At 31.9% G+C, this 27,157-nt stretch overlaps 2 protein-coding genes across 8 annotated transcripts in view; one reads left to right on the top strand and one right to left on the bottom strand.

The window, feature by feature from the left end:
* Nucleotides 1–4,321: 4,321 nt before the first annotated feature.
* Nucleotides 4,322–9,573, bottom strand: LOC106672864 (protein O-linked-mannose beta-1,4-N-acetylglucosaminyltransferase 2-like). 3 transcript variants are annotated; one of them, XM_014404637.2, is made up of 3 exons: nucleotides 9,440–9,573; nucleotides 7,113–7,197; nucleotides 4,322–7,035 (listed from the first exon to the last, which is right to left on the bottom strand). In XM_014404637.2, the coding sequence occupies exon 3, from the start codon at nucleotides 6,287–6,289 to the stop codon at nucleotides 4,637–4,639; it is 1,653 nt and encodes a 550-aa protein (XP_014260123.1). In that variant the 5' UTR covers nucleotides 6,290–7,035; nucleotides 7,113–7,197; nucleotides 9,440–9,573; the 3' UTR covers nucleotides 4,322–4,636. The 3 variants fall into 3 exon arrangements, with proteins under 3 accessions (XP_014260123.1, XP_014260113.1, XP_014260132.1); XM_014404627.2 differs by having other exon boundaries at nucleotides 4,322–7,197; XM_014404646.2 differs by lacking the exon at nucleotides 9,440–9,573 and adding an exon at nucleotides 7,299–7,410 and having other exon boundaries at nucleotides 4,322–7,197.
* Nucleotides 9,574–11,194: 1,621 nt separating this feature from the next.
* The window catches only part of LOC106671737 (chromodomain-helicase-DNA-binding protein 1), a 33,985-nt gene continuing 18,022 nt past the window's right edge, over nucleotides 11,195–27,157 (top strand). For 3 of the 5 annotated variants that reach the window (XM_024226704.1, XM_014402679.2, XM_024226702.1), the window contains exons 1-20: nucleotides 11,195–11,305; nucleotides 11,381–11,620; nucleotides 12,487–12,590; nucleotides 18,151–18,259; nucleotides 18,565–18,698; nucleotides 18,901–19,089; nucleotides 19,147–19,322; nucleotides 19,393–19,562; nucleotides 19,718–19,877; nucleotides 20,007–20,242; nucleotides 22,123–22,236; nucleotides 22,307–22,471; nucleotides 22,544–22,824; nucleotides 22,897–23,032; nucleotides 23,103–23,312; nucleotides 23,376–23,750; nucleotides 23,813–24,055; nucleotides 24,498–24,662; nucleotides 24,798–24,927; nucleotides 25,081–25,223. In XM_024226704.1, coding sequence (XP_024082472.1) covers nucleotides 11,612–11,620; nucleotides 12,487–12,590; nucleotides 18,151–18,259; nucleotides 18,565–18,698; nucleotides 18,901–19,089; nucleotides 19,147–19,322; nucleotides 19,393–19,562; nucleotides 19,718–19,877; nucleotides 20,007–20,242; nucleotides 22,123–22,236; nucleotides 22,307–22,471; nucleotides 22,544–22,824; nucleotides 22,897–23,032; nucleotides 23,103–23,312; nucleotides 23,376–23,750; nucleotides 23,813–24,055; nucleotides 24,498–24,662; nucleotides 24,798–24,927; nucleotides 25,081–25,223 — 3,249 coding nt within the window. In that variant the 5' untranslated portion in view covers nucleotides 11,195–11,305; nucleotides 11,381–11,611. Of the gene's footprint in view, nucleotides 11,310–11,380; nucleotides 11,621–12,486; nucleotides 12,591–18,150; nucleotides 18,260–18,564; nucleotides 18,699–18,900; nucleotides 19,090–19,146; nucleotides 19,323–19,392; nucleotides 19,563–19,717; nucleotides 19,878–20,006; nucleotides 20,243–22,122; nucleotides 22,237–22,306; nucleotides 22,472–22,543; nucleotides 22,825–22,896; nucleotides 23,033–23,102; nucleotides 23,313–23,375; nucleotides 23,751–23,812; nucleotides 24,056–24,497; nucleotides 24,663–24,797; nucleotides 24,928–25,080; nucleotides 25,224–27,157 lie in introns of all 5 variants that reach the window. The other 2 variants (XM_014402674.2, XM_024226703.1) reach the window with 2 other exon arrangements.

Below are 27,157 nucleotides of genomic sequence, written 5' to 3'. Positions count from 1 at the left end.
GAGACAAAAGGTCCCAAAGTCACATTGTACGGGAGCAAACCGAGAGGTAGACAACTTAGATGGTTGACCGACTTGGAAAATGGTTTGGAGTCTTTAGGGCAGCAAATCTGGAGAATGGCGGCCTCCAAGGTGCACTGAAAGCACTCCTTTCGGAGCAATGGACACCCCTGATGAAACCTCCTGTAGAGAGATAAGATGCTAAAAAAAGTACAGTTCCATCAAAAAGTCGAAGCAGAGGGAGCCGTGAGGGAGGAGTACACTTTCGCCTCTGCTGTGGATGGACTTACATGCAAATTAAATGAAAGCGGAATCTACACTATAAAGATGATACTGTCATACATGGAAGTACTAGAGGTAAATCTTAGAAACTAAAATCAACACTGGTATATGGACTATACACGGGCAATAATAAGATCCTCTTGTAGACTAAAGCTCAACAAAAAATAAGCTTTCCAAAAGCTAGGCAGTATACAAAGATTGGCAAATCACAGGGGCAATACAACCCCAATAAGCTTTAGAAACATTATTAAACCTCTATTGGAAATAGTACAATCAGAAACTAGGAAAAGCTCGTATAGACCCTAAAATCTTCGAATGAGAAGTAATCACTGAATGTAGACATAACTTAGCATAGCAAGAATACCGGGGAAAAATTGCAGCAATGATCAATGACGAGCAAGTCCAGATCGGAATGCTTACTTTGATTTACCATATTGGTACTAATCATCTTTGTGGTCAACCACACGTCTAAACTGGTGGATTAGATAATCCTAAATTACTATCCCTAAGCAAAATTAAGACTTTATAAGACTGTAGTTTCGTATTTGTTGAAAAATAAATGACCATAAGCAGGTCCAGCCTATGCTTCCTTTGGTTAAACATCTTGGTTATATGATCAAACACTGGTATCAGATTACACGTACGTAGTTGTTGAAAAATAAAAAGCTTGACCATGTATGAGGAGGACCAGCATTGAAAAACTTGGTTACATGGTCAACCACATGTCTAAACTGGCGGTTTGATAATTCCAAATAAACATCCAATAACTATAAATAACCACGAACTTATCAAGAGCACGGTTGCTAAGTGTCCGTTGGAGAATCTGAATTGTACAAGAGGTATGATACTCACCGATTGAGAATAGGTCATGCGAGGTTGACATATGGACTTTTGTGTAGGGAAAGGTTCCTCCGTGTGTCTCACTTAATTGAAGGACGTTGTTTCTCTTCTCCCTGTACTATTTGGATCCCCTGTTCCGATTATTGGAGGGTTGTTTAATTGCATAATACAGTACTGATAGATATCTCGTTTTGTGTTGAGATTGAATGTATTTATCAGCGTGAATAGTGTAAGAGGCCCCATGGTGGAATATCGACTTCACCCTACTTGATTGAATGGTATGTAAATAGGAAAGAATTAAAGAATGAATGTGTCTACGTTTAAAACTTTTATTAGGGACTGAAACGACTTACATTAGCTGTTGACCTAGAGCCTTTCGGCAGTGGGACGGATAAAGGTCTGACTCGTTCAAAATTGAACCTTTAAAAAATAAAACAGAACACAATCACTAAACAATTATAAAAGAAATACAAAAAACATTGAAATATCCCTTGTACACGTATATAATTATTATTGTCCAATAAAGTTGTGTTTGAAGTTTATTCAATTTTAAGAAAAGCACAAAGAAATGTTTTCGTTAATAAAAGATAAATAAATAAAACTTTTAGGTGGTAAAAATGCAAGTCAATATTAAACGGGGGAGTAGAACAAATGTAAAATATTCACCCAATGTAATATAAATGCGATGGTACTTTAAATGACGAGTTTGAACTACGTTTGACGTTTTGTAGTGGATACCCGGGCATAGCAACGACTAACATCCCCCATAGCCATACACATAAATACGTTATTACACAATCAATACATACTAGATAGTGACTTCTCGATACGAAATACTCTACATCACTTTTAAACGTATATTTTGGTCTAACCCTAAAAAGCTGAAATTATTCTTTTTCTATTGTTTTTATTTTTAAAGCAAATTAAAAGACATCAAATATGGCATAAAACAAGCGAGATTGTGTAATTTAAGCTCTCACCCTTTCCCTCTTTCCTAAATAAACTTAAATTTCAATAAATCAGTGGTTAACGTAAGTAAATCCTTGTTCCCAAAGGATTAAGGATAGGGTATGCGAGGTTGACTTGAGGCAATTTCTTTTGGACAAACACTCGCGTATGTGTCCGTCATGTAGAGAAAGGTTGCTCGTTTACTCGATGTGTGCCACTTAACTGAAGGTGCCACTCCTTGGATCCATATAGAGAGCGTGTAGGAATGCCACAGGTCAACAGGAATTTTTTACTGTTTATAGTACTTTATAGATATCTCGTCTTGTTTCTTTATGCATATTAAGACTGAATGAATTTATTAACATGAATGTGTAGTGTGTGAGGGCCGATTACGGAATATTGAGTTTCCCACCTTCAATTTGATTAATATATAATAAATATATTATTGCTATATAATATATTTATTAATATTATATAAATATCATCTGAATATAATAATATTAATATATTATATTTACATTAAATATATTATTACTATATTTATATATAGTATGTGTAAGGAGTGATGGTGGAATATCGATGTGTCCCATTTAATCGAAGGATTCCTTGGCTCTTTATAGAAAGCAAGCAGGTAGGTGAGAATTCTTCTTTACCACAGCATTGAGAATTTAGATCCCATGATTAATTTTTAGAGGAAAACAAGGTTGTTTTATTGTAAATAGTTCTTGGTAGATAGCTTGTTATGTCTTTCTTTGTGTATATTGAGACTGAATGTATATATTAGCGTGAATGTATAGTGTGAAAGGGCTGATTGTGGCATAATGAATAGAACCCATACAACCACAATCAGGTTATTTACATAGTATGAGTATAGGAGTGGTCTAATATTGATATGTACCATTTATCATATAAGGATATCATTCCTTGGCTGTGTACAGTGTCCAGGTGAGAAGTGAAATTTTGCACGGCAGCAAGTATTTTTATCCCTGTTTGATTTTTAGAGGAAAACAGAGTAATTTTATCGTATACAGTCCTTGTTACATAGCTCGTTTTGTGTATAGGGATGTATTTATTAGCTTGAATGTATAGTGTGAGAAGGCTGAATGTTGAATACCATAGAAACACAATTAGATTAGTTATATAGTATGTGTAAAGGCTGATGATGGAATAGCAATGTGTCTCAATTAATAGAAAGCTGTTGTTCCTTGACTCCTTTTAGGGAGCGTGTACATGAGAATAATGCTAGTATCCCACAGCGAGTATTTAGAGTAAAACAGAACTCTTTTATTGAACATAGTTCTTGGTAGATTGGGATTGAATATATTAAGAAATATACAATATATTTAAAAATAATAATTAATTGAAATAATTAATATGGTCAATTATGACTGTGAAACATATATGGATTAATATTTATTAGCATGAATGTGATGGGCTGATGAAAGAATATTGAATGTTCCACCATCCTAACGGAATAAATGACATGTAAATAGGAAAGAATGAGTGCATGTGTTGGGGCAAGTCGAAACCTAAGTTCATACGAGGACCGAGGTCTGACTGCCAAAACCAGATAAAGTCTCAAGCTCAATTCCTTACACAAGTATACATGTGCAGAGTTGAGCTTGATATCAGAATTATGATTGAATAGGCAGAGTATTTGGGTACCCTGTTTCCATTTTTAGAGTAAACTTGGATGTTTTTCTGTACTCATAGATACTCGCCTCGATACTGTACTCGCATTGTGTCCCTTTGTATATATTGTGAATGAATGTATTTATTAGCATGAATATGTAGATCACCAGTGACCCTCAATTAGATTAGTTACATAGTATGTGTAAAGGATGATGTAGATGTCGAATACTACACCACCCTGAGTAAATAGGAAAGAATGTATTTAAAAGGGAGCACTTTTGGATATTAAAAAGTGAATGTTGGGCTTCAGCTGAAATTACCTAGTCGTTCGTATCCCCTGGAACACAACCTCAGGGGCTTTATGGATAAGACCAAAGTCTGAACTTAGACTGCCAACACCCAGGATGAGTTTCTCGAGGACTACAAATGATTTATTGTAAATTACGCGAAAGCTGGAATTACCGGCAGACTCAACTCTATACATGTGTGGTAAGTACATGCATGTGCAGTTTGAGATTATATAAATCAGTAAACACCAATCATATCCTTGGTTAAATGAATAAAACAAGATTATTCACAAAATACATATTTGGGATACTATATATTAAATTAAACAACGTGATATCTTCAGGAAATCATTTATTTTCAATAGTATATCAAGGTATGTACATGTAATAAATATCACAATAATTTTTAAACACGAGTTTCAGTCTATACATACATGCATTAAAATAAAGGCAACTAAATGTTGCTTGGCCTTAAAGATTATATTAAGCAATACATACCAACTTACTAAAACCAAACTTAACACCGCATTACAAAAGTTTGGCCAAGGTTTTTTCAATACACAATTAAGATTTTAATCTTTCTTCCTAAAAATACAATATAAAACCAGATTGTCATTTATAGTAGGCAATTAAACAGGCTTAACACCTAATTAATAAGTTGTATCATTACATTTTGAGAATGTGTCTACGCCCTCAATGCCATCAAAAATGCATAAAACCCAACCGTGGCAAGCATCTAGCCTCTTGTTAAAATTTAAAGTCACATTTACCTCATTAGTGATCAAAGTTACATTTTTAAACGGTGTAGATAATAAAAGACTGTACGACACATTGATCCCGTATGTGTTGAAAGGAGGAGACCAAGAAGCGAATAAGACAGTTTCAAAATAACCGATTTTGAAATTCCTAACAGAACCAGGAAAAAACCATTTTTCTTTATTAATAAAAGCAGGAGTGTATTTTGTTATGAGAGAACTATTCAAAACAGGAATTATACTCGAATCGACAATAGTGTCCTGATACATCCAAAACAAATATAGAGGGTTGTCACAACAAAAAACTGGTGGAACACTGTTTGAATTTATAATATCGAGCTGATAAGTTCGAGGCAAATGATTCACACCTCCTAGCTTACTGGGATATTCTGGATGTAAAACTGAGTTGTTTTTATTCAAATTCGTCCAGGAATTATAACGGAAGTGTAGGCCTTTTAATTTTGTCAATGCATACAAAGGCGAAACATATTCTTTGTGTATTGCAAATGGAAACAATTCAACAACGGATGAATCCTTGGGTAAAAATATGCTCAACATCATACCTGCACCGTGCATACCAATAAATAATGAAGATGATGAAATCAAGGTCAAAATTTCATTTGTTGAATTTTGCACTACATCAAATGTCAGTACGCATGGTTTTGAAGGTAGACTTAACTGATTGATCATTTCTATTATGTACGCTTCATTTAATAGTTTTCTATTGAACTTACGAGACAACAAAGTATACACTTGTGTCTTTGGTACATTTTCATGTTTAATGTTGAAATGTCCAAGCATATAGTTTTTAAAATCAAGTATGAGAGCAGGTGACAAGCTTGTATGCACCGGGCCATGGGGAATTTTATAACCATACTGGTAAAACACAGTGTCTTCATCTATTGCAAATACCAGTTTTGAAAAACAAATAGTCTTTGACTGTTCAAAGGAGGAAAAATGAATCAGAGACTTGGAAGAGTAAGCCTTGTACCATTCTATAAATGGTCCATTTCCGTGTTCATCTAAAAATGCAAGCTGAAACCTTCTACTGCACTCATAAACATTACCTAAGCACAGTTCTTTATATGAGCTGTGCAATGGTAAAAGGTCATCGTGAATAACATGCATTATATTATCCGGTTTGAAGCGCGTCAAGGCGAATATATCGTCATGAAACCATTCAATGTCGTTAGAAGGAAATTGGGATGGAAACACAATTGACATTTTCAGGAAAAACGCTGAATTATTTGTAACTGAAGACGTCTTTATAGTCTCCAAATCCTTTCTCAATTTGACGCCTGATAAAATTGAACTTTCTGTCAGTACGAAGAGAAATTTTAAGTACTTGTTGAAGCACAAATTTTGAAAAGAACACTTTTTATTGCCAAATTTGGAAGTCTGACACCAAACAGACGTTGACAGAGTTTTTTTCGGAACACTTTTCTGCGTATATTCTCCAACTTGCGAATGACTTAAGTAAAGCAACAGAATTAACATAGTGAATACGAGAGGGAATGATTTTGTATTATATTTGCAATCAATCTTCATGTTGAAATAACTCGGTTAATATTAAATTTTACTTAAACCCATACCTTTTTTAAAAGCTTACTTAGAAAATAGATACTAATTCATACCTAAATTATTTCCTTTTATTTTCTATTATATAATGCTTTCATGCTCAATGATAAAATTTCATGAGTCTAATTTGTGGCTTTAGCTTTATCAATGCCCTACATCATAAAAACTCAGTTCCATCTAAAGTTAGCCGGAAAGTAACTGACATTTATTGTTACTTTGCTAAATTTAAGTCAACAATCCTAATACAGTATCAAATTTAACAACAATAGCTAAAAATAGTTTTGTTTCTTTTTTTAAATATGTTATTATATTTTATATAATAACATCAATGTGTTACAACCAAAACATTTATCTGTTTTCCAATACCAATTTAATGATAGTACAAATATGTAACTCCTTGGTTAAATTTACAATATTTTTCTCAGTGAAAGTCCCACATTAAATTCATCCATTCAGATTTTTACTTCACTGTTTCCCAATTTATACAATTCATCATATTTTCAATAAGATTTATTTTTTGTATAACATGTTTTCAATCCATTTTTTTCTGTGTATTTCACATATTATTAGAACTATTGATACGAAAATATAATATTGATAATGAAATTTATTAAAAAGATAATATTATATCCTTTTTGTCATCTATACATCCATTAGTGTTCAATGCTTAAATGATCACCTTGAGATAAATAAAGCAATTGCAGATATTGGATTTTCTTAAAAATATATAATAAAAATTACATAATTTATATATAAACTGAATCATTCTGAAAAATCTATATTTGCACTATACCAAAAAAAACAACTCCATTTAGATGTGTTCAAAATAATTGAAAATCCTTCAAATTCACTGTCTTTTCAATGGCCGATCATTTTTCCTGAAATAAAAAAAATATATATATGTATAATACTACACCAGAAAAATTTCTTCTTCACAGATTGACAGACAGTTTCAATATGGTTTAGCTACTTAACTTACATACGAAACTGTAGTGAGGCTTTTTGTGTTATGTCATATTTACAAACAATGTTTACATTTAACAAATACATTTAGGATGAGAAAATGTAAATCCCAGGCCCTGAAAATGATCTCAATAAAAGATCGAAGCGTTGGCATGATAAAGAAAATGTTTTTCTGAAACCTACATCACACCCGACCGCATCTCACGATATCTGAATAACTATCGATTAACGGTCACTAATCTCTACACGTTGTCATATCATAATTGATGATTAGTCTGAAAACTACATTACCAATCAAAAATATCACAACACCCTATAATTCTCAATATTTTTTAGTTTTGGACTTAACCCACATTTATTGTTTAAATCGATAATAATATTATTTGTTACATTAAAGACATTAGGAATTAATTATATCATTACTAATCACTGATTACCAATCAAAGGTTTTTTTATTGCTTTCAGGGATTTTAGCAATTTCTCTCTATTTTCTTACTCTCCTCCTTAAGAGAAGGATCAAATTAATCGAAATGAATTAGGAAAAGTAAAATAAGCCAGAAACTTCTTAAGAAAAATATCCAGTCAATGGAACTGATCAAGAGAATTAGGAACAGTACAATGAGCCAGAAACTTCTTAAGAAAAATATCCAGTCAATGGAACTGATAAAGAGAATTAGGAACAGTACAATGAGCCAGAAACTTCTTAAGAGAAGGATCGAGTCAATTGAACTGAACTAAGGAACTGAGATAAAAGCAGAAACCTCTCAAGAGAAGGATTGAATCAATGGAACTGAACTAGAGAACTAGAAACAACACAATACACCAAAACTTTCTTAAGAGAAGGATCGATCAATGGAACTGAACTAGAGAACTAGGAACACTACAATAAGCCAGAAACTTCTTAAGAGAAGGATCGAGTCAAAGGAACCGAACTAAGGAACTATGATAAATGCAGAAACTTCTTAAGAGAAGGATCGATCAATGGAACTGAACTAGAGAACTAGGCACATTACATAAGTCTGAAACTTTTTAAGAGAAGGATATAGTCAATGTAACTGAATTAGAGAACTAGGAACAGTTCAATGAGCCAGAAACTTCTTAAGAAAACGGAGAAAGTGACTTTGAAAAGAAAGTCAATTGAAATGAACTAAGGAACTAAGAAAAATAAAATAAGACAGAAACCTCTAAAGAGAAGCATTGTTTCAACTGAATTAAGGAATTGAGAAACGTCCATAATACTGAACTTTCTTAAGTGAAGGATTAAGTCAATGGAACTGAACTTGAGAACTAGAAACACTACAATAAGCCAGAAACTTCTTAAGGAAAGTATCAAGTCAAAGGAACTGAACTCGAGAACTTGGCACACTACAATAACCCAGAACTTCTTAAGAGATTTATTGAATCAATTGAACTGAACTAAGGAACTAAGAAAAATAAAGTAAACCAGAAACTTCTTAACATGATCAAGTCAAAGGACTTGAAATAGAGAACAGGCACAATTGAACAAAGGAACTGAGTAAAGTACAATAAGCCAGAACGTTCATAACAGAAGGATCGGGTCAATTGAACTGAACTAAGGAACTAAAAAGAATAAAATAAGCCAGAAACCTCTTAAGAGAAGGATTGGGTCAACTGAATTAAGGAATTGAGAAAAGTACATAAGCCACAGCCTTCTTAAGAGAAGGATCAAGTCAATTGAAAAAAGGAACTGAGAAAAGTACTATAAGCCAGAACCTTCTTAAGAGAAGGATTGAGTCAACTGAACTAAACCAAGAAACTGAGAAACGTACAATAAGCTAGAAATTTCATAACAGAAGGATCGAATAATTCCAGAAATAGGATTTTTCCTTCCCTCCAGTTTAAGAAGTAATACAAAAGTGAAGGATTGGAAAAGCAAATGATACACTCAGTAGCGACACAACACTTAGTTAAGTTGAGGCAGAAAACTGAAAGAGTCGGGGAACAGACTTCTTAATCTAGTCTGCCTATCCCAGCTCTTTTACCCTTGTCAAACACAAAATCCTGCAGACCATATGTAGAAATCTCACTACAGTTTATTTTGTTTCATCTAAACAAATCATTAAAAAGTAATTTTAATATTTGCTAAATAAATATAAAAATAAATTGGAAATGATAATGAACGCTTGATATACTCACTCCCTGAAATTTCCTAAGCTAAAACGAATAAGTTATCTGAGAAATGTTCTTGGATTTATAGGGAACACGCCGACAATATGAAATTTTCTGAATTGACAAAAAATCAAAAAACGAAGTTAAATAGGGAGGCCCAACGGAAGAGGTTACTTATCGGACGTTCAAAACAGAACATACGCAAATTCCAGCTACGTCATTGAAGTATGTTCGTCATTGTACGATTCCAACATACTCTGTCTTAATACCATAATATACAAGAAATTATATTTATTATGTAAACACATCCAACGGGCACAAATGAAGTTTTAGTTGTACATTAGAAAATTATAAATATTCATGATTTGTAACTTGACGAACGAAAACTCTACAAATAAGTCTTTGACAACTATTAGATGCTCGACTCATTTAATACTTTCTATACAATTTTAACAGACATACAAAAATATGCTCACATTATTCAATTCTTACATAACTGGTCTAAATCTAAGTTAAAAGAAAGAAAAATTTCATTAAAAAAGTTTCTATTATAAACTATATTAAACTACAGGATTTTTAAATAATTACAACATTTTCAACAATTGAGATGAAAAAGTTAGCATCACGAGAGGGAATCGAACCCACGACCTTCGGCCTAATACGCCGCTGCTCTAACCACTTGAGTTACCTTGACTTAACTATTTCAAGTTAGCTTTTTTAAACTTCAAATTTATCTTTTAATTTCAAATTTACTCTTTTTTAGTCCAAATTAGCTTTGTTCCACTTCAAATGTAACTTTCAATCTAAAATTAGTCTTTTTTACCTTCAAATTAACCATCTTCTATTTCCAAATTTACTTTTTTTAATTTCCAATTGGCTTTTTACAACTTCCAATATATACATTTTATCTGAGGTCTTAATTGAGTTGAAAAGCTTTGACTATTTCAAATTAGCTTTTTTCAACTACAAATTTATTCTTTTTAATCTAAAATTAGCTTTTATAACCTCAAATTAACCTTTTTTACCTTCATATTAATTTTCTTCTACTCCAAATTTACTATTTTTTATTTCTAATTGGCTTTTTTCAACTTCAAATTTATTCTTTTTAATTTCCAACTAACCTTTTTTAATTTCAAGTTAACCGTCTTCTATTTCTAATTTACTCTTTTTTCGTTCAAATTAGCTTTTTTCAACTTCAAATTCATTCTTTTTAATATAAAATTAACCTTTTTAATTTCAAATTAACCGTCTTCTATTTCAAATTTACCCTTTTTTTAGTTCAAATTAACTTTTTTTAACTTCAAATTATTAATTGGAGATCGTGGGATACGGTCTGGTGTGATGTAAGTTTAAAAAATCCTTTTCTTTGCTAATGTTTCGATCTTTATTGAGATCCTCTTCAGGGTTCAAAGTGTTTGTTTTCTATGTAGATGTGTCATTACTGTGTGTCGTGTTGTGAGCGCTCACTCAAATTAGGTTTTTACAACTTTAAATTTATTCTGTGTAATTTCAATTAGCCTTTTTTTAATTTTAACTTCAAATATCAATTTGAAATAAAAAATGGTTAATTGGAAATTAAACAAGATTTATTTGAAGTTAAATAAGACTAATTTGAAATAAAAAAGAGTAAATTTGAAGTAGAAGAAGGTTAATTTGAAGTTAAAATTGTTAATTTGAAATCAAAAAAGAGAATATTTTGTGTAGGTTGAAAATTGGCGGGCTAGGGGGGCGGTGATCTGACGGCTGGTCCACCTCTTTGTCCGTGGTCGCGAACGTAATCGGCCGAAAGGCATTCTGGGAATTCCGTTCAAGGCGAACAGAAAATGGCCGAACTGAGTGCGTGGTGGTCCATTATGTAGCATTTATGTTGTTGAGCCGAGAACCGTTACAATAGTTTGTATTTACTCAAATAAATTGTATTTTGTTTAATTTTGAGTTGTGAAGCGTCATCTAGATTCCTTTTTGCAGCAGTTCCAACGAGGGTCGAGAAAACCAGTTCACTCCAATCGCTATATTCGAAATCGGCCTTAAAGAGAAAAATCGAGTGAAAATGTGCTAATACGGAGGTAGTTTTGTCATATCAGTTTGTAAATACACACCGTTCGTATTTCGGCTGTTTTCATCTCAAAATAAAACGGTTAACTATTATTTACGACTGTTTTACTAGATGTGAAAGTTGACCGAAAACAACGAATTATAATGTCACAGGTAAATATAAACAGTGTCTTACTTATTTGTTATAGTTTTTTATGTTATTTTCTATGTTTCGGAGTATTGCATAACTTCTCCGCCCTGCGGGCCTGATCTCGTTTTCCCCCTGGGAAAAGTCTTATTTCAGAACATAACCTGAGGGAAATGACAGTCGAAAACGAGGGTTGAATCGTTGGAATCGGAGGATTTTCCCATTGGAAATGTTTTCCGAGGTGTTCTGTACCATCCAGGCCTTGTCGGGTGCGTTTCAGAACTCTAGGGCCTTGGAAATTACTCAATAACTCCTTCACAGACGAGTACGGCTCGACTTTGTTTACATCCGAAAATCAATGGTATCTCGGTGAATATAAGGCGTCTCGTCCAAAAACTAGTTTCCCGACGTAGCCCCAACGTCGGGGGACCGTTGGGCGAAAAATCTCCAAAATCCGAAGTGTACCCAAATTGGCAATTTTGACAAATGTAATCGGTTTTCGGCGTTTAACTCGTGCCAGATGCGAACAGGCGGTCTTTTGAAGATTATTTTGAACTTACCTGTCTTATTATGAACAAAGGAAGAGCCATCCTACTCAACTAGAAAGTTTTAACAATTTTCACAAGATTTTCACCTTTTATACTTTGTTGTTTTTCACCTCTTTCATATCGAAATGTAACACTCGACTCCATTACTCTTTGAGAGTTTCTTCAATTTCCTTCAAAGGATTTTCAATTTGATTCCTCCTCATTGGCCTTCGAGTAAACACCAGCTCGATACTTATTGAGTAAACTGAAAGCTTTCCATATGTCTTTACAGTTTTTTATGTAGTCGTGTGGTAGCGTCTGTTACAACTGGCCATTTGACTGTAACATTTTTTTCGTTCTTCCAGCAACAAGATGGTTCTGGGGATGACTCTGGATCAGAAAGCGACCAGGAGCGTAGCAACACAAACAATTCCGATTCGTCTTCCAACAGCGGATCTGGTTCAGACAGGTGAGCTAACTTCTCCAATTATTAAAACATAATATTAAAACATCAGAATTGACAGATTCATGCGCAGACGACAGGTTTTATTGTAAACAAATAATACTAATGGAATTCTCATTCGAACCTATTTATTTTATAGTCTGCGTTTTTTCCTTCTTTTATATGACAATAAAATACTAAGATGAAAAAAATATGATCTGTTAAAAATATTAATGTTAATTAAAAATTACAATGCAAATACCTCTAGTGTTTACATTTGCTGTGTTATTCAAATGATTAAAATACACTACTTAGCCAGTGTTACATTAAACATCATTCAAGAAGTACATGTACTTTTTTTTACCTATTTAACATGAGTTAGTTCTGTAGTTAAACCTCCGATAAGGGAATCCTCTGTTTACTGTTTAGTTACACATGCACCAGCAAGGAAGATTACCTTTACTTATGGGAGGGCACTATGTTAACATTACAAAAAACTTGTGACAGACAAGCTGAATAGGTCCATTTCTCTTAGGCAGTGTTAAAATGAATATATGCTGTCTGTTTTGTGAGTTGGTGAACTCATGATGAACCGGCACTGAGTCCTGTTTGTCACTGAAGTTGTTGAAACGTGTTTATTCATCAAACCGCAAGTGAAGACAGGCCCAGTGACCAGTGCTGGTTCAGCATGACATCCAATTATGTTTACAATTAGTTCTGTGAATTTGTTAACTTCTCCCCCTCCGCCCTACAGTCTTATTTCTTTTCAATTGATTCCAATATTTGATGATTCAAATTAATGTTAGCATGGCTCCGTCTTGTCAAAGATGGGCTTGAAAAGAAAGAAAAGAAATACTTGATTTATATGAAAAGTTTTGGAGGCCTAGTGCGAACAGTTAATAATAAATTATATCTTAACAAAATGTAAGGAGGGAAAACATTGAAAATGTACTTATTTGAGTAATGTGTTATCAGATGATAAGAATCTCTCTTTGGAGAACACCTTCCGAAAGAGGAAAAAAGTTGCTAGAGAATTCAGTCAAGCATAGGGGACAGTTTCCATTTGTGCTGACCAGGCATGGTTCAGGAAATTTAAAAAAATTTTACCCATAAAAATAAACATCGGACTGGGTGTTCCAGGTTTCTCGATTCTAAGTCTGAAAGAATATGTAGAAAAAGATCCGATTGGATTGTTTTCTGGCACTTACATGACATGTTAAGTTCCAGAAGCTGTAAAATTGATACCACGGAGGCTAAAATTTCAGAAAAATTTGCAGAACCCAAATGAGTTTCATGAATCGAATTGTCATTTATGATGAAAAATAAATTTTATGTTAAAACAGTGGATTAAGCCAGGGACTACCAGTTAAAAGAAAACATTTTGAAAATTTTGAGTTGGTCCCTGAAGGTACCTCAGAGGTTTATTCTGTCCAACTTACTATACTCATCTTTGGTATCGGATCCCTGTTGAATAGGAAATTTTTTTTCAACTTGATAACACGAGTCCATACATGTCCACATGCCCAAGACTCTAAATCAGAAATCGGGGAGTTGGAATTAGATCTTCCTTACTTGCCACCCAAATCTTGTACCTTCTGATTACCACCTATCATCCATGGCGTACTTCCTGACTTTCGCCAGAATTTTTGAATAATTCTGTTTAGTGGGCTTAAGACATTGAGATTATGATGAACAATTTCAACATTTTTGTATGGCTTTTCTATAAATTCATGGTTTTGGATTTTTTTTTTTTTTCATTGTCACTTAGCATCGATAACACTGCTTAATGCTAATGCGATAAATCTTCTGCAAGGAACTTTTGTCTAGAGTATGACATCCATTGTGTCCCTGAAATATCAACTGTTTAAAGTGCAATGTAAAAAAAAAAAAATGTAGAGATAATCGTATATATATTGTTTTCTATAAAACCCAATTCTCAGAAACAAATTGATTCAAATATGACCTAATATTTTAATGTAATACCTTTGTTGTTTTTTTATTGCAATTTAGACAATCTACAAATTAATTGTTCCTTTTATTAGTTTATTCTAGTGTTTTTTTAAATCAATATTAGTTTATTTGCTGTTCTTTAAACCTAAACGAATTACCATATGAATTTTCAAATTTCAAAATTTTCCAATACATCTCTTTTTTCTTTTTTCCCTTGTTCATTTTGAAAACGCTTAACTAACAATTTTTCCTCGATGAACATAGGGCATACAAGTATACAATTAATTAATTATAAAATGTGAGTAAATAATAAAAGGAAATATAATCATGATTCTTTTAATATTTGAAGTGAAATTTGACTTAACGGGAAATATGTAATGGAGCCTCTAGGCAGATTTAAAAAAAAAAAAAAAATTAAAAGAAAACAAAAATTTTTTTTTTGAAACAATGCACCACGCACGAACGTATGTTTATNTAATTTTTATTTATTTTTTAAATTAATTTTTTAAAATATAATTATAAATCATACCATATTAATACTTGAGCGTTAAATAATCTTGATTTTGGGCAGGTGGTTTGTGACTAATACAAATTGTTTTAATGACATAATAATTGATACAGACCTTGATTAACAGCATTCCTTATCAAGCATTTCTGATTACTCATACCATTTGAAACACAAAATGAAATTATGTTAATTTCTTAGAATTACTCATAACGCAGTTCTGTTATCGTGATGAAGACTGAATACAAATTTTTATTATCTTAAAAAAATAAAAAATAAAAGAAAAAAGAAGCACGTTTCAAGTCAATAAAATGTTTATGAACAGAATTGTTTAACTAATTCAGTTAATAATTATTTTAATTGATTTAATTATTGTTAATCTGGTTAATTAATTAATTATTGCTTTTTTTAACAGCCTAGTTTCTAAAATCTTTATACAAATTACTTCATATTCTTATGAACACAAATACTTTATAATTTAATAATTAATTTTTATGTTCACAATTTTTTTCTCTTAATCAATTTTTTTAATGAATATTAATTTATAGTAAATGTTTATTTTATTAATTAATTAAGTTTTTTATTCCCCCACAGATTTGATGCTTTTGACTGATTTGGTTTTTGAGATGTTTATATATTATGAATTAGTTCTATGGTAATGAATATTTATCCAATTCAATAAATAATTTTCAATTTTTATTAATTCAATGATGCATTTTCTTAAGAAATTTAAAATGTTTCTAAATTATTAATTGGCTTTGTGTAATAAATGTTTGTTAAATACAACAAATAATTTTGATTTTGTGATTTGACAATTGTTAGAAAATGTTATAATCGGTTTTATAAATTTGTTTTTATTACATTTTATTTATGGTGGTCAAATGGCAACATGTATTAATTTACACTGACAATATGATAAAAGTAAATCTTCACTCAACTCATTTGTATCAATAGTTAACTTTTCAAAACCTTAACTCAAATGGCTTGGATCTCTTCAGTCATCTTCCAAACTCTTGCCTCAGTATTCTGGCAGGTTTGAAAGTAATTTAACTATAACTGTAATAACCCTAATCTAACTATTCATAACACATCTTTAATTCTTATCTAACCCTAGCTAACATAACCATTTTTAGCCTGTCCTTAATCTAACCTAATCTGTCATTGACTGTAACTGTACACTAAACCAACCTAATCTACCTTAACTGTAATAATTAATTAAGGTTTTTAGTTGAGATAAAAAAGTCAATGGCACGAGTGGGATTCGAACCCATGATCTTCGGCTAGATACACCGCTGCTCTACCACTTGAGCTATCGTGACCTCAATCCATTCGGACACTAACTTCCCATCTCATTAAGTGGTAGAGCAGCGGCGTATCTAGCCGAAGATCGTGGGTTCGAATCCCGCTCGTGCCATTGACTTTTTTATCTCAACTGAAAACCTTAATNCTAACCCTAACCAACAATTCCAAACCTGTCCTTAACACTGACCTATCTCACCTAGCCCGTCCTTAACTCTGACCTTATCTAATCTAACTCAACCTTAACTCTAGCCTAACTCATCTAATTTGTCCTTAACTCGACTCTATCTACCCTACCTGACGTAACTATTCCTAATATTTCCTTAACCGTGACCCTATCTAGCCTAACCATCCTTGACTCTAACCTTATCCTATTTATTCAGAAATCGTGAGATGCGGTCTCATATGATTTCTGAATAATTATCGATTAACGGTCACTAATCACCACACTTATCCTATTTGATCTAAATATTCCTAACCCATCCTTACTCTGACCCGATCTAGCCTAACCCGTCCTTGACTCTATCCTAACTCTAACCCTATTCGACCTAACTATTTCTAACTCGTGCATAGGGGGGACTAGCTGAGTCGGTAAGACTCAGCTAGTAGATTCTGCAACCGTGGGTTTGATTCCCTTCGTCACCACTGGACATATTTTTTGATGCTTAAGGGGACCGGTTGCTGCAATGAAAATTGATACAGCACTCATCAGTGGGCAGTCTGGGGCGGGTTCGGATCTCAGTGATCCTGAATTTGGTCCTGAATCTCTTCGAAAATGGGTTTCTTTGATGGAAGAATACTGGCACCGTTCTCCAAAAAACATCCAGTTAATCTGATAGTTAAATTATAACAAATAAATTTTAGATATTTTGTGTTAATGTGATAGTTATATTATAAATCATAATTTTTAGATTTCTTCTTGAGTTGTGTGGGGTGATGGGCCTGTCTCTTGAACTTTTCAGATCATTTTCATCTGACAGGCCAAGACTAGGCTAGGTAAATGATCGGAAACAAACAAACTATGGCTAGATAATTATGTTCAAACAATTAATCTTTAATTTATGATAACAAGCATGTTTTTCAAATGTCATGAACTAGTTTTATACATTATAAACATCATAAAAACTCTTCAACTTAACTTTTATTTTAATTATTTGTGTTATTGTCATTTATCAAGCCAAATTTTAAAACTAGATATTTTAAATATCTTGTTTTTATGTACAGTTTATCCAATCAATTAATTTAAGTTTATGTTTGTGGTTTAACAAGCCGGTTTATAAATTGTTAATCAATTGGTATTACTTGTACAGTTTGTCTATAGCCTAAAGCCTTATGTCAGTGGGCAGGACGAGACAAGATTGAAGTCCAACGATGGACTGTGGCAAGCCCATAGGACACCTATAGGCGATTCTCACGGCAAGCCATGAGCCTTAATTCCATTTCAATAATAACAATATATTTTAAAAAAATTAATTTACTACCTAGCTACTTTTATAGTTTAGTGCCACAATTGTGCACCTCATGTATACATGCTTCTATCATTCTTCAGTGCTTCATATCCTAGTGCATTTACCTCAAGTACTTAACAATACTTATAATATATTTATAATATAGATTCAAATTAAATCTATCTTTATAATACTTTGAACCTTTGGACTTTGACTGAGGAATTATTGAAATATTTGGGCCTTAGATGCACAGCATAACTTGTATGAATGGGAGGGGGATCGCATTATGTTTGATTACATTTTGTTTTTGTAATCAACAGTTTGCAGTTTACAAATTTATTTGTATGAGAATTAATTGAAGATGGTAATAAGCAATTTATTACAGTGATTCTGGTTCTTCATCATCTTCATCTAAGAGTTCAGGAAGTGATTCTGATTCAAAATCTAAAAGTCCCAGGCCAACTCCCGAAAGAGAAGGGAAAGATATAAAACAGGTAAATATAATTTTAAATTATAGTATTATAATGTGTATAAGTTAAATTTTACTTGTAGATTGTAAAAATAATACAACTTCAATAAATTATGTTTCATTTCTAGACAAAATGGGAACATTTTCGGTTTTTATTAAAAAGGTTTTTAAATTGTATTCATAATCGTGAAATAGGAATTACCAATTTTTGATTAAAGCGTTACTAGTATTACTGACAGGTATTACTAGTCTCAAGCCATTCCCATAAAAGGGAAAAAATGTGTTTATACTTGTCCTTTAAATCACAAATTAATTAATTTTAAAAATTAGTGCTGGGAGCAGAATCCTGATATTTATGGAATTCGAAGATCTAACAGACAAAGGAAAGAGCCAGATCGTCTTCTAGCTGGTGACAGTGATGACAGTGAAAAATCTAAAAAGAAATCTAGTTCTTCACCCAAAGAGTAAGTAATATTTTACCTAAAAGTTTGTACATGCAAGTTGCAAAAGTTTCAAGTTGTTATTATGGACTTGAAAAATATTAAAAATATATTATAAAGATGGACATAGAATCATTTACAATATTATTAAGAGGGGGAAACTAATATATACACTTTAAAATCAGGAAATATTGTCCTGTCATAACTTTTTATATGTTCCTTTAAGCTGGAATTCAGACACAAGCTATGATAGCGAAACTGATAAAGAAGATAAAAAACCTCCACCTAGCAAACCACCTGGTAGGCGTCAACCCCCTCGTCCACAAAAAAATAAACCAAAACCTAGAGCCCGACAACGAGCTTCATCAGACTCATCTGATTCAAGTTATGAATCAGATGATGACAGCAGCAAGAGGTAGAAGCTTATTTGGCATCTGTTGTTATTTTGTATTTAATAATGCTTGCATTTTAGAATTAAATCACGCCGAGGTATTTCCTCCGTGAGTTATAAAGAAGCTTCTGATGAAGAAAAGACAGATGACGATGAATTATTGGACCAGCTACCATCAGAAATTGATATACCACCTGTTCCTGACACTTCCGAAACTATTGAAAAAGTTCTTGCACAGCGAATCGGCAAAAAAGGAGGTATGTAAATCTTTATTTTTATAATGCATACACAAATGATATGCTAATCAGTATGACACAATTTTTCTAGTGGTTGGAAATCAAACCACTATTTATGCAGTTGAAGAGAATGGTGATCCGAATCATGACTGTGATCCTACTGATACTGAAACCACAGAAGTACAGTATTTAATTAAATGGAAAGGATGGTCACACATCCACAACACATGGGAATCAGAGGAATCACTGAAAGAACAAAAGGTATTTTCGATTATTCTATTTATGAAATCTTGTCAGGTGACTGGATTGTACATTTTAAACTCAATTTTTTGAGTAATCAGGCCTAAAATCAAGGCCTGGGCAAAACAGATAATCTAGAAGATTAATTAATTTTATTATTAATTTGCTCTGTGTAGGTAAAAGGAGTAAAAAAATTAGAAAATTTTGTTAAGCGTGAGGAAGAAATAAGATTTTGGAAGAAACATACTACTCCTGAAGATATTGAATATCATGAATGCCAGCTGGAACTGCAGCAAGAATTACTTAAAAGTTACAACCATGTTGAAAGAATAATAGGTAAATCTATGATCAATTTTAATGTTTATTTTATTTTGTGAATGTCAGTTAAAACATAGAGCCACCAAGTTTTGAAAATTAGCTCAACTGAAATTTGCAAGTTTATGTTTTATTATTAATATTTTCCAGCAAAATCAAAATCTGGAGATCAATCTGAATATTTCATTAAGTGGGAATCTTTACCATATTCCGAGGCTACTTGGGAAGATGCATCATTGATTGAACGAAAATGGCCTAAAAAAATCAAAGAGTTCAAAGAAAGAGAAGAATCAAGAAGGACACCCAGCAAAATGTGCCGGGTTTTAAAATCTAGGCCAAAATTTGTTAAAATTGATGAACAGCCTACGTATATGGGAGGAGATCAGGTAGGTTTAAATTTTTAATTTACACAACTAATGACTGAAGACAAATCACAAATGACAATGTACCATGAGCCAAGTCTTACGAAGAAAAGGCTTCACTCCTTGCTCAACACTTCCTAAATATTCCGCCCTCATCTTGACAATAGATCCTGAACATACAGAAATCATTGAAAGAACTAGTCCAATCACTACCTCTTTCCCTTCCCCGAAAGCTTTTCGTCCTTCAGAGGTCCAGTGTATTATCAAAAACCTTCCCAAAAAGAAAGCTCCTGTATACCTTATAAAAGCTCAAATCCTTAGATTCCTCCCAAAAAAAGCCATACTTTTCCAAATGTATCTTTATCACGATGTCCTAAGAACTACTCATTTTCCCTTAATTGGAAGTTTTACATTATAAAGATGATCCCAAAGCCCCATAAACCTAACCAACCTACACCTACCTACCTCAATCACCTCATGACTACTAGATAAACTATCAAAACTGACACTTCACAACAAATGACTGATATACAACATGATAATAAAGCCCATTTGGACAGGATAACCAAATATCCAACTAACCATTGTAAATCCAAAATCCTCCAAAAAATAATAAACGCTCCTTCTGTGTATCCAGTTATACAACCCATAATGTTAACATATCTTTTGAGAAAGATGTCATAAATTCCACAAATCCCTTTCATTACACCCTAATCCCTTAGTCCTAACCTTAACATCACGTATTATTCCCAATAATCCTCCCAGGAAATTAAAGCAGCAGTGGCCTGATAATCTGCTGGGCAGTGAGACTTGGCCTAGAAGAGTCATTACTGGATGATTCTTTGCATTGTAGTGCTGTTTATTTGTTTTATTTTATTTACTTATTTTTAAATTATTTTGTTTTTAATACGTTTGTTATGGCAGTGATTTGTAAAGACCCTTCTGAAATGTAGATGTTTTTTAAAATCTATTTAGGTTCGTAAATGGTTTGATTAAGATTTGATACAAAAAATTAACTTTTTTTAGATTTTTAAGCCCACTGTTCTAGAATGATGTCGCACCAGCAATATCTATTGTTTATCTACTCATTATTTATGTATGCATGCCTGTATGTTATCAAAAAATTGACTTGATTGTTTATTTCTACGTACTAACTATTAATAATATTGTGAGAATTATAAATAATTAACTAAATTGTAACACAATTATTTCATATATATTTACATATTTGTTTTTAAAGCATATTAAATAAAATATGAATGTGGTAAAAAAATTACAACTATTTAAAAAAATAATACTAATTATTCATAATTATTTACAAAATACTTACATATTTACTAATTATTTACAATTAATAAAAAATTACACCAAGCAAAAAACGGTGCAAAAGGGCCAGAAAGAACAAGAAATTCCTTTGACATTCTGTCTTCGATTCAAATGAAAGTATTTTGGGGAAACAAAACGATTTACCATCAAGAGAAATGTATTTCACAACTATATGTTAAAAAAACCTATTATGGGAAAAAATAGAATTATTTTTCAAAAAATAGTCAAAAAATTTCTAAAAGGTCAAATAATAAAATGGTCTTCGCAGGAATGTTGACAAAGCAATACTAAGGCCTGTGACATCGATTCAATTCTAAAAATACCCTCATCCTATAACAAGCTACAAAAAGCGAGGGTTTTCTAGAAGAGGTGCATTTTTCTTGAACAACGTCTGCATATGGGGAAGGGCTTAGTTCATTGTTCTAGAATGTCACCCGTAACGAACGTGTTAAATTTCCAGATTTTGTTTCAATTTACCTTTAATTTGTACACGTCAACAATTTTACTTGTATATTCAAAACAAATACTGTTGTAAAAGTAAAAGTATATTAGATTAAATATCTTATTAATATGTGTAGGTTCTTGTTCTAAGAGATTACCAAATAAGTGGATTAAATTGGTTAGTTCACTCTTGGTGTAAAGAAAATTCAGTGATACTTGCAGATGAAATGGGTCTTGGTAAAACCATCCAGGTAAAAGATCAGACTAAATGACAGTATTATTGCATTTTTCATCTTTTACACTCCCTTTTCACTGTTTCAGACTATATGTTCGATATATTATTTATTCTTTGCCCATCAGTTATACGGGCCTTTTTTAATTGTTGTTCCTCTATCGACAATGACTTCATGGCAAAGAGAATTTTCTCTGTGGGCACCCGAAATGAATGTTGTTACCTATATCGGTGATGTAACATCACGTGATGTTGTAAGTTAAAATTTTAACAATTTATTAAGTTTATTGTATTTTTGTATTATTTTTTTATTGTTTATCGTTTAGATAAGAAACCACGAATGGTGCTATGAAGGATCAAAAAGACTCAAATTTAATGCTATACTCACAACATACGAAATAGTTTTAAAGGATAAGTCCTTTCTCGGAAGTTTAAGTTGGGCTGTTTTGATGGTCGATGAAGCACACAGACTAAAAAATGATGATTCTTTATTGTACAAAACCTTGAAAGACTTTGACACAAATCATCGATTACTTATAACAGGCACACCACTGCAAAATAGTTTAAAAGAACTCTGGGCTTTACTGCACTTTATTATGCCCCAAAAGTAAGTTATAATAATGAAAAATGTTAAAAATATGAAGGGAATTTTTGAGTAATGAAAATATTCCATTTCAAGGTTTAACAATTGGGAAGAATTTGAAAGAGAACATGACAACTCAGCAAATAAGGGTTATACAAAATTACACAAACAATTAGAGCCTTATATATTAAGACGAGTTAAAAAAGATGTGGAAAAATCTCTTCCTGCTAAAGTATGTATTGATTCCACTTTTATTTCTTCTTCTGTGATATTTTTATTTATATTGTGATTTTGGTTGCAAGGTCGAACAAATTTTAAGAGTAGAAATGACTTCAGTTCAAAAGCAATATTATAGATGGATTTTATCAAAAAATTATTCTGCCTTGCGTAAAGGTATCAAAGGATCTCCAAGCACATTTTTAAATATCGTAATAGAACTGAAGAAGTGTTGCAATCATGCTTTCCTTATAAAACCTTCGGAAAATGAAGCTAAAAATGAAGAATCTTTACAGGTATCTAAGAATAGTTTTTGCTTTGTTTTGCCGTTTGAAATATTAATGGTATATTTCTTCCAGCAACTTTTACGCGGTTCCGGCAAGCTTTTGCTTTTGGACAAATTGTTAGTTCGGCTAAAAGAAACAGGGCATAGAGTGCTGATTTTTTCCCAGATGGTCAGAATGTTAGATATTATTGCTGAATATCTACAACTGAGACATTTTCCATTTCAAAGACTTGATGGAGGAATTAAAGGAGAGCTTCGTAAACAAGCACTCGACCATTTCAATGCTGAAAACTCGCCAGATTTTTGCTTCCTTTTGTCAACAAGAGCAGGCGGATTGGGAATAAATTTAGCGACAGCAGATACTGTGATAATATTCGACTCAGATTGGAACCCTCAAAATGACCTTCAAGCTCAGGCCAGAGCACATAGAATAGGACAAAAAAATCAAGTAATTAATTTGTTTTATACAGAATCAAGAATAGATAATCAACAAATTTTTTTTTATATCAGGTAAATATTTATCGGTTAGTAACAAAAAGTTCTGTAGAAGAAAATATTGTCGAAAGAGCAAAACAAAAAATGGTCCTTGACCACTTGGTCATTCAAAGAATGGACACTACTGGTAGAACTGTGCTTGACAAAAAATCTGGCTCAAACACTACTCCTTTCAATAAAGAAGAGCTATCAGCTATTCTTAAATTCGGCACTGAAGAACTTTTTAAAGACGAAGAGGATGGTGATGAAGAGCCGATGGTATGTTTTTCTATACAATATGTAAAATATACAGTGAGTTGAAACTTCTGTTCCTTTTTTTTTATTTTTTTTATTTGAGCATTTTTGTGAAGAAAAAAAAATTGATGAGTACCTTACTATTTGAAATAATCAAGTTCCTATTGGTACCCTGTTTTCCTGGATAGTTAGATCAAAACTTTTTGATTCATGAGAAACCATACAAAAAATTAAACTTTCTTTAAAATTTTTGTTGATGTTAGAAAACATTTACATGTAGTTTTTTTACAAATTAGTCTTAAAAGTTCCATGTGTTAAATAAAACACCTTTGTATAAAACTTTGTGACTCGGGATTTTTTCCCCCAAAAGCCCTGTTAAAAATAAATAAAAAGAAAAAGTTGGGGAACAAAAGACAACTCACCCTGTACTTTTCTATGCTTTATATTAATATTGGTTATATTTCAGTGTGATATTGATGAAATCTTGAGGAGAGCAGAAACAAGAGATGAATGCCCTCCTACTGTTGGTGATGAATTGCTATCTGCTTTCAAAGTAGCCAGTTTTGCCTTTGAAGAGGACAAAGATTCTAAAAGTGAAATTGATCAAGCAGATGACGATACAAGAGATTGGGTAAATATTTACAGCTTATTTGTTAATGAGAGAACTTAAAAAAAAGGAATTTCCACAATTTCCTTGACAAAAATGATACATTGAATATAAGTTTAAAGCTTTTATGTCTAAATAATCTGTGCGTGTCTTTTTAAGGATGAAATAATTCCAGAAACATATAGGCAAAAAATTGAAGAAGAAGAACGAGCTAAAGAAATGGAAGATCTGTATTTACCCCCAAGGAGTCGTAAAACTCTGCAGCAACTCAATCATTCTGAAAGTGATGGTATGTATATAATTTTTATGCTATTAAACCTACCATAATAAAGATTGAGGAGATTTTTACAATTTCAGTTCAGTATTTAAACATTATAAACTATTATTGATATTTTATCTACTGATGATAGGCCGAGTAAAACCATTTTTTTCTTTATTGCAGCTGATGGTGTTGGTAAAAGATCAAAAAGGAAAAAAGGCGAGGACAATGAATCAACTGATGAGCAGTCCGACGAAGAAAGACCTCGAAAAAGAGGAAGGCCTAGAGCAACCAACAAAGATATCAAAGGATTTACAGATTCAGAGGTAAGAATTTTTGGCTGTAGATTTGTTTTGTTTACATCTTAAAAACATAAAATCAGTTTTTCAAATTTATGAAATATTTAAAAAAAACAACTTGGTATTAAACCGATTAGCATACTGAAAAGTTGTATCACGGTTGATCAACTGAAAGTGACAATTCTTTTTATAATAAACATATAATTAAGTTATCTTCCTCACAAGGTAAAATTTAATTTTACTGCAAGTAAGTATGTGTTTTATTTTTCATAATTTATAGACTGTTTATACAATATGGCAGTATATTTAGTTTTGTTATGTTTTCTTTCTATATATAAGATTTCCTCACAGGGAATATGTATAGTATTAAAACTATTTTTCCTTGTTAGAATATTTGTTTTTGTATCATTTACAACCAGCAGAAGAAATTCTCATATTGCAGAGAAAAAGTGTTCCTTTTCCTGTGATTTCGGTTCATTTTGTCAATTTTAAAGAATTCTGTGCGCGCGTGTATGTGTGGGTCTGTGATATGTGACTATAAATCTAAAGTCTTGGAATACAGTTTGTGCTTAGTTTTTATTCAACATAAAAAATCCACAATGAATCGGTGGTAAGTTTCCAATATTCTTATTGTATAGTTGTAGTATGCAATTGTTCATTGTGCTGGTTAAATATTCTTATTTAGGTATCGATCAACAAAAAATATAAAACGGACAGGATATTCACAAAGTTAGTATTTATTATTATTTGTGGGGGTTTTGGCTGCTTTATGCATGTAATTTGGCTGCATGATTCTCTCTTTTCTCCCTGCAAATAGAATAACAGTAATATTATGCGTTCGAATTGATGAAAAATATTCAGAAAAAATTCTTAAAAGAAAACCTTTCTTGTGTATGCAGATTTATTTATAAACTGTATGCAAATTACAACCCCCCTAATATTAAACTACTATTCCCTTCCTTTACTACTATTTACTTTTTGTCTTTACATTGAAAGACAATATATTAACTGCTATTTTAATTGGCTTTTTACTCTTGTCCTTCTACCCAGAAATGACCATTGTCATGAATGCACAAAAAGGCCTTTGTTCAAAGAAGCACAAGAATGAATGAATAGTAACACCAATTTTCTAGTTCTTTTATGCAGGTCATTATTTTTATTAAAAATTAAATTGGAAAATTAAGGCATCAATTCTAGTTTATTATTTATATTTGATAATAACAGTGATAATAGAAAAATCACCTGGGCATGATCTAATTACCTCCACCATACTTTGAAATCTCCCACAAAAATATAAAAAAAGTTTTTTGTTTAATGAAACTCCAGGGAGACAAAAATGAAGAATATATTTGAAAAGATCGTTGAATGGTAACATAAAACATTCTTCATTTTTGGGAAACTAAATGGTTCACATAAAGGTAGTACGGTTTAAATATTGTTATTTTACTTACCAGGTTATGGACATGGGATCAGCGATTTAAATGAAATTTATGTAATTCGTTTAATTTTTTATTATGTATTTCTGCCTTAGTTGTGCATATATTTCAAAGGTTATTACATATCAGAAGGATAGATTTTTTTAAAATGTAGTATATACAAATAATATGTAGGATTATACAGGCAGATATTGAAATACATAATTTGTGACTGAGTGATGTAGCAAAGTAGGTTAAAAAAAATTAGCAAGAAGCAAAGTTTTATTCTTTTACTGCACCCCCTGTATACAAATTTTGGAGAAAATTAAAAAAAAACTTAAAAAAATACTATTTTCAGTTATTTAGAGATTGTGAGATGCAGTCTGGTCTCACAATCTCTAAATAATAATTAATTAATAGTCACTACACACCATACATTATTTTTTAGCAAGAAACAATGTTCATATTTGTTTTTTGCTCAAAAAAAAAAAAAAAAAAAAAACACCGAATACAGATTTTTGAGAAAATCAAAAGTTAATTTTTTTC

This window comes from Cimex lectularius, unplaced genomic scaffold (assembly GCF_000648675.2).
Source record: "Cimex lectularius strain Harlan isolate CLEC.00 unplaced genomic scaffold, Clec_2.1 scaffold4, whole genome shotgun sequence".
Taxonomy (NCBI): domain Eukaryota; kingdom Metazoa; phylum Arthropoda; class Insecta; order Hemiptera; family Cimicidae; genus Cimex; species Cimex lectularius.
Note: the sequence above shows the minus strand (reverse complement) of the source record. Positions and strands in the feature narration are given on the sequence as shown.

Excerpts from the sequence above, each read along its gene's own strand:
- LOC106672864 (XM_014404627.2), bottom strand. The coding sequence starts at position 6,289 with ATGAAGATTGATTGCAAATATAATACAAAATCATTCCCTCTCGTATTC.